Consider the following 15,151-nt stretch of genomic DNA (forward strand, 5'->3'; position numbering starts at 1 on the left):
TCTCAAAACTAGATTCACAGACATAATCCTTTTTAAGGCCCAACAGAAACAGACTAGATGCAATTGATGCCTTTCAAATGTTTTGGACTACAACCTCCATCATCCCAGCCTATTAGCCATGCTCGCTGGGGCTGATAGGAGTTGTACTCCAGAACGTCTAGAGGCCATCAGGTTGGGAAAGGCTGCCCTAACTTGCATCCTTCTTCAGAAAGACTCACAAATCACTGCACAAGGCACCAGCTAGAATATAATTAAGCCAGTTAATGCTGAAAAGTTCACTGTCTTAAGGATTTCCCTTCTTCCTTCCTCCAATCTCATCATTAGCAGGAGCATCATAGTATAATACACCAGACAGAATTGTTCAGAAAATTGAATGTGATAAAAGCCAGTCTTGCTGTAAGAAAGCACTGCTGGAAATAAGATGCTAATGGTGAGCTAAAACTTGCAAGCGACTACGGTTGACGGAGATAGGCAGCATCTTACCTAGCAGCAGAAGAGATGTCAGCTCCTGCAGAAGGCACCTCATCTTTGTAGGAGACAGAAGATAAAAGGGCATCACTCTCTTCCCCACTTTTTCTCTTGCTTATTCTTTTATCTTCAGCTGCCAAACGCCAACTGGCTTTATATTTCCAGAAAAGATTATTTTGGTAGAGTAGAAAACTCAAGGGGAAAAGGAATTGGGAACAAAACCAAAGGGGGGGGGGAGAAGTGAAGGACAGACTTGGTGGGAGGCGTAAAAGTGTCCTCAGATGCTAAATGATTATTCCAAACCGTTGCCTTTCCAAAGCCTGACACATTGTGTTTTGCAGCATCTACTTTGATTTCTCCCACTCCTACAGCACAGTTGGAGCCGACTGTCCCTTGCCTTGAACAGCCCTCCTGGGAAGTAGAAAATCCGTTCACCTACTTGGTCATCAGACAGAATCCCCTCCGGACTTTAAAACAAAAGAAAAGAAAAAAGCACAATACGTGCCCCGCACTTATCAATCTGGGCAATTAGCTTTCCTGGATGAAAGGCAAAGCAGGGCTCCAAACCGTTCCTGCCTTGCAGCGACTACATCTAGGGCTTGGAAGTGTTCTGGGGTGGAGATAGGGGGTCGTCTGTCTCTTCTGCTGGCTTTCCGCAGGGATATTCTGTCAGCAGCCGGTTCCGCTCAGTTTGGTTCCTTGCTCAGGTGTTTACAATTCACGTTCGCTTCGCCCTAGAAAAGAGAGACAGGGAAACTTATACAGCAGAGGCAGGGCATGAAATTGTTGCTGTTGAACTGCGCGCACACACCGCCCGCCAAGCATGAAATGCGGGAGGCTCTTGAGGAGACGGGTCGGGCAGAGCTGGGGATAATTCAGTTCAACCGAGCCACGGCCCCTCCAAGAGCCCCCATCTGCGCAGGGAGGAGAGACCAGCCCGCTATTGTTTCAGCCCTCCTCACACAAGGGAGAGCCGCCTCGCCGCCGCCTCCCCCTTTCATTTTCCAAACTAGAGAAAACGGGTTGAGCAGGGCGCCCTCTGCAAGAAGGGAGCTTCGCCGCACGCAGCTCGAGCCAGCCCGGAACCGCTGTAGACCGAAAGGGCGGCACTCACCCGCCCGAGTTTCTCCACCTACCCTTCGCCCCTCGGGTCGGTTGCAAGCAAGGCGCACTCCGGGAGAGGCTCCCCACAAAGCCAACCCGTCGCGCCCCCGGGGGACCTTGGTAGGGAATACCGCGCGCGCCCTCGCTGATACTCCGACCCCGCGGAGCTCTGGTCCTGCCCGCTCACCCGCCCCAGCCACTCCCTCGTCCAGGCTCAGGGTCGCCACTCCACGTGCCCCGGCTTCCTCTCACCTTTCGCCCCTCAACCCCGGCAGCCCGGACTCTTCTCCGCAGCTGCTGCCGCCGCCGCCTTCTCCTGCCTGCGCCCCGCGAGGCGAGCAGAGCGCGCGGCGTTACCTCAACCTACCTGGCCGCTCTCGTGGCTGTTCCTCCAGCCCGTCTCCGCCGCCGCCTCTTCGGCGTCTTCGCTCGGGCTTCATTCTCTGTTCAAAAGCGGCTGCTGCAGGGGGTGCCAAGCGTTTCCTCCCGGCCGGGTAGCTCCGCCTTCTTCCCCCTCAATCCCTCCTCGTCCTGCTCTTTCTCCCCTTCCCTCCGCCAGCCAGCGCCTCTCTCTGTATTCCTCTCTGGCTGCGTCGCTCCCGGTTCCTTTCTCTCTGCTCCTGTCCTCCGCCTTCCCTGCCGGCGGCCGGTGTAAAGCAACCCCTTTTGGGAAAGAAAGCGGGTCTTCCCTCTAAAGCAGGCGCGGTGCAAAAGAGGCTTCGGGGTTGTGCCGTTGAACCTGGAGTGGACTCATATTTCAATCCAGGCTGCTGTGATCCGTTGCTTCCAACCGGCAGCGAAAAGCAGCAAAGCTAGAAAAGGATAAGCCTCCGGTGTGAGCTTCCTTTCAATCATTAACCATTGCTATAAACGCAATCACTGCATGTTTGTCAAGTTAGACCAGTAAAGGATTTGTCTGGGCTGCTTTTTCTTTTTTTGTGCTGCTTCGAAATTGGTCACAGTAGGACAAATTTGAGGAACCAAACATGGTGATCATTTCAAAACAAAACAAAACTGTGCTGCTGTTGGGCTAAAGCCTTGTGACTCCTGGAGTGCTTTAAAGTGTGGCATTGAAGCATGTGATGTCACAATGCCACAACTTTAGATGAAGGCTAAGGGATCCTGATGGTGATAGGAACAAATAGTTTCCACAGGTCTGACAACAAACATAAAATGGGATCGCCACAATTACTTAAACTGCTTAATTCTGGAGTTAGCCCCAGTGGGAGTTACTCTAAGCTAAGTGGTTTGGTGGTTTCAGCCATGGAATATAAACCCTGCCAGAAGTTTCCACCCACTCAATAACATTAAAAAGCCAAAGGCATCAGTAGTTGTTTTGAAACACAGGTATAAAACCATAAAAACCAACCTGGACTATAAAAGTCAGTAATGCTCTTTAAACTGGGACTAAAATAGTGGAGCAAATTCCATTCCTTGATCCCTATTTTAACAGCAATGCTGCTTGAACGGACTGCTGCATACATGCTGCAAGAGCAAAGATGATCGTGAATATGACACATGAAAAACAAGTTGCAGCAGGATCTAGTGCAGGGCAGAAGTCTAGTGACCTGTTTCTGCCTGTGGGACAAGCTATGCTAAGACGGGAAAGCGGGTGCTTCTGAGTAGCATGGATGAATAACTGTGTTGTAATCCAATATGCTGACTCAGCAGTTTTGTAACAAAATCTTTTGAGTCATTTTTAGTCATGATGCTATAACAAAGAATTCATAAGATATAGATAGTGTGGGAAGGATTAAACTGTAAGTTCACTGCTGGTGATGCAAATAAAACAGGCTTTTTCTTGACTTAGCAAATAGGCAAAGAAGAAGGAAGTGAGCCAATCTATATGTTCCATGAATTTGCTAAGTGGATGATGCAATGGATCAGATGTGGAAAGGCTGGATTGAGCACTGAGGCACAGAACTCGGATTCCAGCTATGTATTCCCATGAGACAGCCTGTCCCTGAGTTACATATCTAGTCCCAAGCTTCAGAGTCCACCTCATGCACAGCATGCATTTACATAAACATACATTTGGAATGTGGCTGGGCTGTTTCAGATGTTCTTGGAGGACACTGATTGTCATGACCCTTCTTGCGGGAGAAACACAGAGGAAATGTGACTCTATTGATCCTGCTGGATAAGGGTCAATAAACTGAGACTGAAGCCAGGCAAGAAAGAGACTGTGTGGGTGGGCAGTTCCTGGGTTCAGGAATTGGGGAGTTTGCCTGTTCTACATGGGATTGAACTCCCTTAGGAAGTGCACGCATGTAGCTTGGGGGTCTTCCTGGATTTATTATTGTCATTAGATGCCCAAGTGACTTTTGTTACCAGTTCTGGTTGGTATCTCAGCCATGCCCTTTCTTGGGCAGGGATACCCTGTCCATGCATTGATAACCTCACATTTAAGTTAGTGCAATGCACTTTATATGGGGCTACCTTTGTGCTTGGTTCTTTCTGAAGCTGCAGCTGGCGCAGAAAGCAGTGGCTAGAATGCTGAGTGGGGCGCCAGGCCTACTACATATTACACCAGTGTTGAAGCAACTGTTCTGGCTATGTCTTAGCTACTGAGCCAAGTTCAAGCCCTGAATAGCCTGGGACTGCCTTTCCCAATATAGGCCTGTACAATCATTATGATCATTGGAGGGAGGCCTTGCTGATTGTACCAGGCTTGCAGGTTTCCATCTTGTGGCAACCCAGGAGTGGGCCTTCTCTGGAGTGGTTCCCACCTTATGGAATGCCCTCCCCTCTGATATTTGGGAGACCTGTTATCTGTAGCATCCGTTAGGCCCCAACGATAGTTCCGTCTCTTTACCTAGGCCTTCCCTGATTGATTGTGCTACCCAGTTTCTCTATTAATTATGGTGTTTTGAGTACTTGGTTTTAATGTTTTATAAATTATTAATATAATTTTTTTGTAGTTATGTATTTTAATCTTTCTTTGAATATGGTAAATTGCATATAAATATAAAAATATGGTTAATTGTATATAAATATATTTAAAATAAGGTAAGTTTTATGGGAGAGTAGTTGGGGGAATGGTTATGGAAAAGGGGAACAGCTCCAGTGCAATCAAAACAAGGAGAGGTGAGCACCAAGTTGCTGGATAAAAATTATTCTTAAAAATATTCCAGTGATTATTAATATATTCCTCTTGTGCTAATAGTGGGTCCCACTAGAGCCTTGGCAATTTTGCATACTGTCCATTAAAAATAGGCTAATAACAGAGTAATTTCAAATTATATGTGGAACTAAACATTTTGGCTCCCACCTCCATCAGTAGCTGTCATGTTAAACAGATACCAAGAGTGGCAATATGGGATGGTGGGAGATGAAGAATCTATATCTGAAGTGTTTTTAATCATATTTTTTAATTCTGTACCTTGGTGTTAGCCTTTCCTTGTTTTTTGGCATTGACATTGACCCCAACCAAGGACAGTAAAGAATGAGAGAAGCCTTGTAAGAGTTATTTAAGGGAAAGCTTGCAGTTTGAACCCAAGAGCAGGAAAAGGATTTCCTGTTGTAATATCTGAGTCATTCCAATCGACCTGATAAACACTGTGGACACTTGGGGGAGAATTCGGCAAGCTCCAGGGGTTTCTCTTCTATCTCCGTCTTCATCTATTCTACCTCACCTGTAAAGGAATTCCTTCCAGCCTTATCCATCTAAACTCCCATTTGTGTGAAGTTTTCGGATCTAGTTTGTGTGTATGTAGGTAAGTCAAATTACACATTACACACAGAGGTGCATTCAATCACAGAGGTGATTGGAAATGGAGAAACAGTGGAGAGGGGAATACTAAACCCTTGCCCTCAGGTCTACCATTTACCTGCTCCATTTGCTCTCAAAAGCTGCTTCTCCCATCCACAAGTTTCCAAATAAGTATTGGGGAGAGCTGATTAGTGGTAGAATTTCTCAGCTGAAAAGTTCATGCGTCCTACATCCCACTTTGCTTCCAATCACTGCTCTACCGAAGTACTTTTCTAGTGAAAAATTGCCCTCTGAGCTATTCTAGCATACCTTTGCATGAGAAATGTATTTTGGTCTTACTGCGTGGAGAAAAACCTGTAGTTGATTCTCAGTGGTGGGATAACCTTCACCCAGTTGTTTTTGCTGGAATAGTGATGGCGGAGGATCACACCAAATAAAGATGCAGGCTAAGGGTTGATTTGTTCTTGAATTTTTTAAAGCAATTAGGAAGCGTAATAGCAAGGGTCACTCAAGATCCAGAACTAATTAACAGGTCTAGGTGCACTGCAGACAAAGGTCACAACTGGGATTGAGAAAAGGTTTCCTAGCAGCCAAGTTGAGCCAAAGAAGTTTCCCTCTTAGGCCTGGGTTTCATGTGTATAAAAATACTAGCATGTTCATTACATTTAAAGTAGTAGTGGTTTCATTCTATTAGAAGCCTGGCCTGATTTGCTCTGCTGTTTATACTTCCGACTGTTTAGCCAGGGGACTATCAGTTTATGACTTTAACGTTCTGGATTTAGTCTGCTTTATTCAGACACTCCTGCATGCTATTTCTTTATGGTTGCTAATAGTGTAGCCTTGAAACTGGAGAGAGGAAAGGGCTCACAACGTCTGGGTAGAGAAGTAAAACTGACTATAGAACTTCTATTTCTTTAATTTTGTATAAACGTTTCATTCCTCATAGACAGTAATGTCAATTGGTTGATAGGATGCTGAGCCCATGAAAAAACAAAGGAGATATTGACCTGTTTCGCACGTAATGGTGGCAGATTGTGGGTTAGTTTGCCATGCCGTATGCCACAGCCAATTTGAATATTCAACCCCCAATCGGGCTGATTAGGAGTTGCTACATAGGAACCCCCAATCAGCCCAGTTAGGGACTGAATATTCAAAAATGCTGTGGAATACACCTGGCATTTGCTGCTGCAAATTGTGGATTATTGAACCAACAACTTGCACTGTTATATGCAAACAGCACCAAAGAGATGTTTGTGTCACTGCTCAAGAACAAACAAGTAACAAAGTCAGAAAGAAACAAGTGCATTGTATATAATTTATGTAGCATGTTCCCATACCATTTTAAATTAGCATTTGATATTTTTAGCAGAGAGTAACCATAGAAATATATATTATAGGATTGTTATAAAGAGCAGAAAATTAGCAAGTTCTGCTTAATACAGTCGAAGGCTCACTTAGCTTTCGCATTGTTCATTCTTTTTTTAATGCATAGTAACAACAGTATACATAAAGAGACCATGGAAATGGCTTTATAGCATTATAATATTAATCCCATTTCAGTTAAATTAGATTATTATAATAAGCACAGTTTGGTAAAGATTGTTAATAGGCACCTGTGTGCTCTGTCTGGATCCTCTTAATCTCTTCCCTGACCTCAGTAATAACATAAAAATAGCTTAGTTCTCATCACTCTTCATTTTACCTTTATACCTCTTTAGAAGTATTTACTGATTTTCAAAGGAATTGTTTTTTAGACAAGCCTGTTATTTATCCCAATTGCATGGACTGGGTAATTGAGGTATAAGCAAATTCACTGACCTCTTCACAGTCATTCCATAATGGAGCTGTGTTAGAATTAAAAATGCCCTTTTTTCTGCTTAGTGCCCACCCATCACCTCTTTCTGAAAGCATTCATTATCGTGTGCCTCATCCATCAATTTCTGCATCATACCACATACAAAATTACTCTGACCATCAACACAAGCACACACCTTTTCATATTCAGTCTTTTAATAGGTTCTGTTCGTTGGCAGTTTAAAGAACATCAGGTCTTTCACGAAATATATTGTCAAGAACCAAAGGGCAACTTTGTACATGTAAAACTGATTACTGCTACTCTTTCTACCAAGTCATTTTCCCATAGCACTCCAGTGGGAACCAGGGCCTTGATGTGTTAGTAAAAACAGCTAGGATCCTACTTGTCTTCACCATGTAAGATTTGCACTTTCCCACTGGTAATTTGGTTTTACTAGCCACTGGAAGATCTATCTACATGTCCAAAGAACAAGAAATAGACATATAAGTAGAATGTATGTGGTTGGAGAATAACTTCCAAGATGCTTCCAGTTGGAGGGCTACCAATCAGGAGGAATTCTGCAGCTATTCTGCCTTTTTCTCCTTAATGAATTTTCTATGGTAAGAAAAAGATAGAAGATGAGGTGGAAAAACATGGGAGTGTTACAAATGGAAGGCATCATTTGGATCCCCATAAAATTCTGTGAATGAAGCAGTGTTGGCAGGATAAAAAGCCTCATCTAGAAGCACCCCCTGTAAAAGACGGGTGGAAATATCCTTGTCAGAAGCAGCAACCTCTAATCATACTAGCTGTAAGGAATTATGAGGCAGACATTATCAGTGTGCTTTTTAGAAAGTGAAAAAATGGTACAAAGGGAGAGCAATCTTATCAAGAACAATTACACTGAGTAACCAAAATTAGAATAAAGTAGCTACAGCAGTAATAGAAACATGTGATTGCTATAGAAGAAAAGTAGGAACAGACATTCGATTAACAGCAGCACAACCTAGGGAAAGGCAGTGGTGATACGATAGTGGCTGAGTTCGGACTACACACTACTCGATGGTTGTTTCCCATTCTGTTCCTATTACACCCCCAGTTGATTAGTGTGTTGTCCAAACTTAGCCAGTAACTCAGATGCAGTGGTGTATTGGTAAATCTTTAAGTGCAGGTGCTCATCATGACAATCCCCATAGCCACGCCCCTAAGGTCAGTCCAAAAATGCAGGCAGCTATGTTGTTCCATATCAACAACCCACTTCTATCAGTTCTTACCTCCAGGTGGAGCAAGTCTTTTGTAAGGCTAATGGATCTTAATTATCCATTCAAAACCAGGCCACTCCAAAATACTTTGCGTTACAACAGGTATAGCTCACATTTCCCCCACCTTCAGCTACAGTGAGGATTCCAGCTAAACTTGGAGGGAACAGGGAAGCTAGACTTCATCATTGTTGCAAATCGGAAAGTCCCAGCACTTCTGCCCTACATGTATTGGCCCTGTGCAGCCCTGTTCAAATGCAGAGTTGTATTTGTATAAGCTGGTCATCCGGTGTCTGTCTCATGGGCTACAGTAGGTACTTGGTCTGTTCCCTGCCACCATTTTGCATCTGATGGTTTTTACTGAACCCCAAGCTCCAGTTGATGGAGCTTGGGGTTCTAGTAAAAACCAAAGTAGCTCCCGCAAGCCCATAACCTGCCTTTCCTGGGTCTGCCCTTGTAGAAAAGGTGTTTCTCCCCCTGAAAACTGGGTATTTATTTATTAATTACATTTTTATACCGCCCAATAGCCGGTATACAAATTAATTGTACAACCCTGAACAGCCAATTCAGAACTTAACCATTTTTTCTTTAGTATCATCTAGTGAGATTTTATTTTTTAATGGCCATTCCTCAAGTTCTTAGAAATGAAGGCAGCTGAAGGCAGCATTTGAAAAAAACACCAATTACTGTAGCTATGCAGTGGGATCATCAGTGTGACAGGAGAAAAGTTGGCATTTATAATTAGTCACAATGTCTGATTTATTTATGCCTACAGTACATGGATGGGTCAGGAAGTCAGTCTGTAGTAGAAGTCACAAAATGACTCCCCGGTGGCATAGTTGATGCCAGAGGAGTTCTTTCTACAAACCACCATATCAAATAGGGAAGGGGGAGGAAACTATTTTAAGATAAATCAACATGTTTCCAGATTTTCAGGGCATCTGTCACCAGGAACTACAGTGTAGGGAGCTAATCCTGTAGCAGATTTTCTTTTAACCATTTCTTGACAGGAAGGTCTGTCAATATTTATGTGTCCCCCTCATTATCATGCCTCCCTTATTCGGTGCCCTTCTTGGGCTATGAACTATATTCTGTTTGGAAGAAAGGAAGGATATCTCAATGGGAAAATACTAGCAACCAAGGTAAGAAATCTTATCCCCTAGGGGTGGAATAGGAGTTAGTGCTTCCTCACAGGAATACTCTACAGCAGATGTAGGCAGCCTGTCCAGAACTAAAAGCCACACTGAAGAGAGAAGTAAGATGGAGAGCTTAGGAGAAAATAGGAGTATAGAAAAAGAGAGAGAAGAATAAAAACAGAAATGGATGGTGAAACATTTAAATAGTGGTCCCATATTGCAGGTTGAAGTTAAAGGTTCACCAACATAGTTAATGAGCAGTGTCAAGGAAGTTATCAGAGAAAAGAATGCTTCCTTCAGAAAATGGAAATCTTGTCCAAAGGAGAACAAAAAGGACCATAAACATGCACAATGGATATGCAGGCAGACAATAAGGTGTTCTTCACATGTGGCTGAAATCCTGCATCCTTACCAGGGCTTTCTGCTTCTAGTTTCTTTCTGGGATTATAATGGGCTTCTTTACACAGCGGACACATGATTTGAGTTGAACTGAATTGAAAACAAACATTTTCTATCTTTTTCGTTACACAGCGCCATCTAGTGGCTGAATTATAGTGCAACTCCAGCATTTCACACAGCCAATCCATCGGAATAATGACCATTTTCGCATTATCTCCAATATTTTTGAAAGTGGGATGAAGGGGGGAAAGCATGGGTGATGTTTTCGAAGTTGATGATATCATGTAAAGGATCTGCTAACTTCTGTGAGTGACTAATCATGAGTGTGCAATAAATCACTCATGTAGAGGAGCTCCAAGAAATGTGAAAAAGCATTTGAGGAGCATATCACTAACCACATCAAGGCCAACAATAAATAATTCTTTAAATGTATCAGAAGCAGGAAACCAGCTAGGGAGGCAATTGTATCACTGGAGCATAAGGAAATTGCAGAGAAGCTAGACTAATCCTTTTCATCTGTTTTTCCTGCAGAAGATGTAGTACAGATACCTGTGCCTGAACAAATGTTTTCAGGAATGTAGTCTGAGGAACTGAGGCAAATAGTGGTGATAAAAGATGAAGCTGTTGACCATTTTGATAAACTGAAACTAATAAATCACCAGGTTCAGATGGTATCCATCCTAGGGTTCTTAAATAACTCAAATATGACATCGTTGACCTTCTCACAAAAATATGCAATGTGGCCTTAAGATCAACCTGGGTTCTAGTTAAGCTAATAAACCATGAAGCTCATTGTTGGAAGATTCAGAACAGATAAAAGCAAGTATTTCTTCACACAGTGCATAGTTAAAGTTAGGGATGGGTGGATTTACCCAGGTCTGCCTCACACACCACTCTACAGACCCCTGCTGCCTGCCTGACCCTGTTCGGTGTGGGGCATGAGCTGCTGGCTGGTCTGCAGGTGCCTGGAGAGCAGCACACAGCTGCCCGCTCCGTCATTGAGCCACCATTTTGCGGGAAACGGTAGTTCATTCTTTTACGTAAAGGGGCTTTTTATGTAAAAACGACAGCCGTAAATAAGCCCATTTATGCTACATTACAGGTGTAAATGCCCCGCCCTTTCACAACCTCTTTGTTTTCCTGCAAAAAAGGGCAGTTTTTCTGCCTTTTTCTCAGGGGTGTTGAGAATTTTGGAGACTTATCTTACTGTAAGAAGGTGGCTGAGGGCTTTGCTCTTTATTTTACAATTTATCTCTGGTTCTGTCATCACAGCCTTTTCCGGCTTCTTGAGCTTCTTGGAAAGCTCACTAGGAGACTCAACTAGAACTTCCTCCCTGGGGGCTTTCCAGTGCTGCTGCCTGCTGAGTGCCTGAAACCTAAGGGAGTTGCTGTTGCAACAACAACAACAACCCCTAAGCTTTCAGGCGCTCAGCAGGCAGCAGCACTGGAAAGCCCCAAGAGAGGAAGTCCTGGTTAAGTCTTCTCAGGGGCTTTTTACAACTGGATAAAAACTGTAAAATAAATGACATGCATGCACACACAGACCTCCTAGCCACCTTCTTACAGTAACTACTGAATCTCTGCACCCTGAGTGATTTCCCTGAAATTCTCATGCCTTCCCACAATTTTCGGGTACAATTTTTTTTGCCCTTTCCTCTAACAAATAGTGAAAAAAATGGATTAAAAAAGTCAGAACACTGCTAGTTAAACTATGAAATTTACAAGATCTAGCGATAGGCACCAATTTGGAATGCTTTAAATGGGAATTAGTCACATCCATGGAGGATAGGGTTATCAGTGGCTGATGCTGGTATTTATTTGTATCTCACCTTCTTCCCAATACTAGGCCTTGAGGCGGCTTGATAGCTATTTTCTAGTATTGGAAGCAGTATGCATATGTACACCAGTTGCTGTGGAACATGAGTGGGAGAGTGCTATTGCACCCATGACTTGCTTATAGGCTTCCTCCAGGCAGCTGGTTGGCACTGTTTGAGCAGAATGCTGATTAAGTAGGCCTTAGGTCTGATCCAACATGGGTCTTCTTAAATTCTTAAGATTAGCCCAAGGTCTGAAAAGGTGAAGACTACTGGTGCATTGGAGAGAGTTTTGTAGAATCATAGAATCATAGAATAGCAGCGTTAGAAGGGGCCTACAAGGCCATCGAGTCCAACCCCCTGCTCAACGCAGGAATCCACCCTAAAGCATCCCTGACAGATGATTGTCCAGCTGCCTCTTGAATGACTCTAGTGTGGGAGAGCCCACAACCTCCCTAGGTAACTGATTCCATTGTCATACTGCTCTAACAGTCAGGAAGTTTTTCTTGATGTCCAGCTGGAATCTGGCTTCCTTTAACTTGAGCCCGTTATTCCGTGTCCTGCACTCTGGGACGAGAAGAGATCCTGGCCCTCCTCTGTGTGACAACCTTTTAAGTATTTGAAGAGTGCTATCATGTCTCCTCTCAATCTTCTCTTCTCCAGGCTAAACATGCCCAATTCTTTCAGTCTCTCTTCATAGGGCTTTGTTTCCAGACCCCTGATCATCCTGGTTGCCCTCCTCTGAACATGCTCCAGCTTGTCTGCATCCTTCTTGAATTGTGGAGCCTAGAACTGGACACAATACTCTAGATGAGGCCTAACGAGGGCCGAATAGAGAGGAACTAGTACCTCACGTGATTTGGAAGCTATACTTCTATTAATGCAGCCCAAAATAGCATTTGCCTTTCTTGCAGCCAAATCGCACTGTCGGCTCATATTCAGCTTACGATCTACAACAATTCCAAGATCCTTCTCGTTTGTAATATTGCTGAGCCAAGTATCTTGTAACTGTGCCTTTGGTTTCTATTTCCTAAATGTAGAACTTGGCATTTATCCCTATTAAATTTCATCCTGTTGTTTTCAGCCCAGCACTCCAGCCTATCAAGATCACTTTGAAGTTTGTTTCTGTCTTCCAGGGTATTAGCTATCCCACCCAATTGTGTGTCATCTGCAAATTTGATAAGTGTTCCCTGCACCTCCTCGTCCAAATCATTAATAAAAATGTTGAAGAGCACTGGGCCCAGGACTGAGCCCTGCGGTACCCCACTCGTTGCCTCTCCCCAGTTTGAGAAGGTTCCATTGATAAGTACTCTTTGAGTCCGATTCTGTAGCCAACTGTGAATCCACCTAATAGTTGTTCCATCTAGCCCACTTTTAGCTAGTTTGTTAATCAGAATATCATGGGGCACTTTGTCGAAAGCTTTGCTGAAGTCAAGATATATGACATCCACAGCATTCCCACAGTCCACAAGGGAGGTTACCCGATCAAATTAGTCTGACAGGACTTGTTCCTGACAAATCCATGTTGGCTTCTAGTAATCACTGCATTGATTTCAAGGTGTTTACAGATTGACTTCTTTATAATCTGCTCCAGAATTTTCCCAGGGATGGATGTCAGACTGACTGGTCTGTAGTTCCCAGGTTCCTCCTTTTTGCCCTTTTTGAAGATAGGGACAACGTTAGCCCTCCTCCAGTCGTCCGGCACCTCACCCGTACTTGGACTATATTTGAGCCTCTGCCCAGTCCTGAGGCAAAATGGATGGCCTTGGGCAAGTCAATCTCGCCTACTTCAAAGAGCTGTTGTGAATATAGAATGGGATAACCCCATATATGTTACTCTGAGTTTGGAGGAAGGGTAGAATGCAAGGGTAGAATGCAAGCATAACAGATAAATGCACCCCTTTAAAATGGTTGAGAACCAGGTTTAAGATAATAAAATCAGGTGCGTATTTATCGTTCATCCCATGGTATGAGTCACCTGCAGAGTGCATAAGCTCAAGCTTATGATCCTCCACCAGCACTTATCTGTGCCACTGACATCCAGACCTGTCTTCTGTCAAACCTGACTTCAGCATTAAGACACTATTTCTCCTTTCCCCAGTCCCTAATCAACATAGCTGTGTCGTGCAAGGCCTTTGTGCCACTTTGGGGGATGATTCGTTGCCCCACACTCCCTAATATGGCATCCTTTGAGTTGTCATGGCCCAAAGGAATCCCAGAGGCCAGGCCTGCTCAAACTTCTTAGGACTTCTGTGCTGGCTGAGTTGCAGTTCTTTACTTTTGAATCAAAGAACCAAGGTTGTTCTGATCCCATGGACAGCTGGTGACATCTACAGTATTTTTGGTGGTCCCACTATGTATTTATCTTTACTAAATGAGTAGATATATGCTTCTGGACTTACAGCAGCATACCCAACAATAAGTATAACCGATAAAGATACCTGGAATGGCATCTTATTAATCATACTTTCTTCATATCCAAAGGAACAAGGGTCTTTGTTGTTTTTAAAATGCAGCAAGAGGTGGAATCTGTAAACCACTAACAGAAATCATAGAGTCATGTGTATAGGGAACATATTTCTTTTGATCAACATTATGTTCTTCTTCTCAAACAGCTTGGCTCCTCATGAGGTCAGAAAGCGTTTGGCTGGAGATTTTCCCTCTCACTGTTTCATCTTCCCAATTCTGTCTTTCTGTCAAAGGCTGAGAGGAGTCGAGTGAAATTGAAAGAGGCACTTCCTTGACACAGAGAACCTTCATGTTCCTCCCCCGATATAGACGATCAGCAAGCAGCAGAAGCATCCAAACATCTGCTTGTGTGACCAGCTTCCTCTACTACTCAGCAAGACGCCATAAATAAAGTATGTCTCATTTCAAACAGGAGACAGTGACAGTGTGACAAGGGTAACAGTAGCGATGTAAAACTCTAATGCTTGTTTCTCTAGTATGATCAAGTAGCACATGCTTACTAAAGTTAGAACTCGATGAGAGATAGCAGTTGCCACTCTTCCTAACTTTCTCATAAGTTACGTCTAGTTTAACACAATATATGATGTGACATCTTCACCCATATAATTGGCTGTCAGTGACAGGAGCAGGCAATACACGTAACATAGGGGCAGGATTTATTTATTTTATTTATTATTGCATTTAGATCCCACCTTCCCCCCCCCCCAAAGAACCCAAGGTGGCGTACATAATCCTTCTCTCCATTTTTATCCTTGCAACAACAACCCTGCGAGGTAGGTTGGGCTGAGAGTCTGTGACTGGCCCAAAGTCACCCGGTGGGTTTCTATGGCCAAGTGGGGACTAGAACCCGGATCTCCCGACCCCCAGTCCAACACTCTAGCCACTACACCACACTGGCTCTCAGGATGTCACTTCATACATTGTATTAAACTAGTGATTAGAAGGAAGCAGTTGTGGTGGGATTGTGGGAAGGACACAGAGCAACTCACTTGTAT

The 15,151-nt window shown here is 43.8% G+C and overlaps 1 protein-coding gene across 2 annotated transcripts in view; it reads right to left on the reverse strand.

Moving 5' to 3' along the window:
- Window positions 1-2,043, reverse strand: part of IGSF3 (immunoglobulin superfamily member 3) — a 123,032-nt gene extending 120,989 nt beyond the window's left edge. For both annotated transcript variants that reach the window (XM_063126789.1, XM_063126788.1), the window contains exons 1-2: window positions 1,940-2,043; window positions 484-1,202 (exon numbers count right to left, since the gene is read on the reverse strand). In XM_063126789.1, the coding sequence (XP_062982859.1) occupies window positions 484-556 (73 nt within the window). In that variant the 5' untranslated portion in view covers window positions 557-1,202; window positions 1,940-2,043. The remainder of the gene's footprint in view (window positions 1-483; window positions 1,203-1,939) is intronic.
- Window positions 2,044-15,151: the final 13,108 nt, after the last annotated feature.

Source organism: Elgaria multicarinata, chromosome 5 (assembly GCF_023053635.1).
Source record: "Elgaria multicarinata webbii isolate HBS135686 ecotype San Diego chromosome 5, rElgMul1.1.pri, whole genome shotgun sequence".
Taxonomy (NCBI): Eukaryota; Metazoa; Chordata; class Lepidosauria; order Squamata; family Anguidae; genus Elgaria; species Elgaria multicarinata.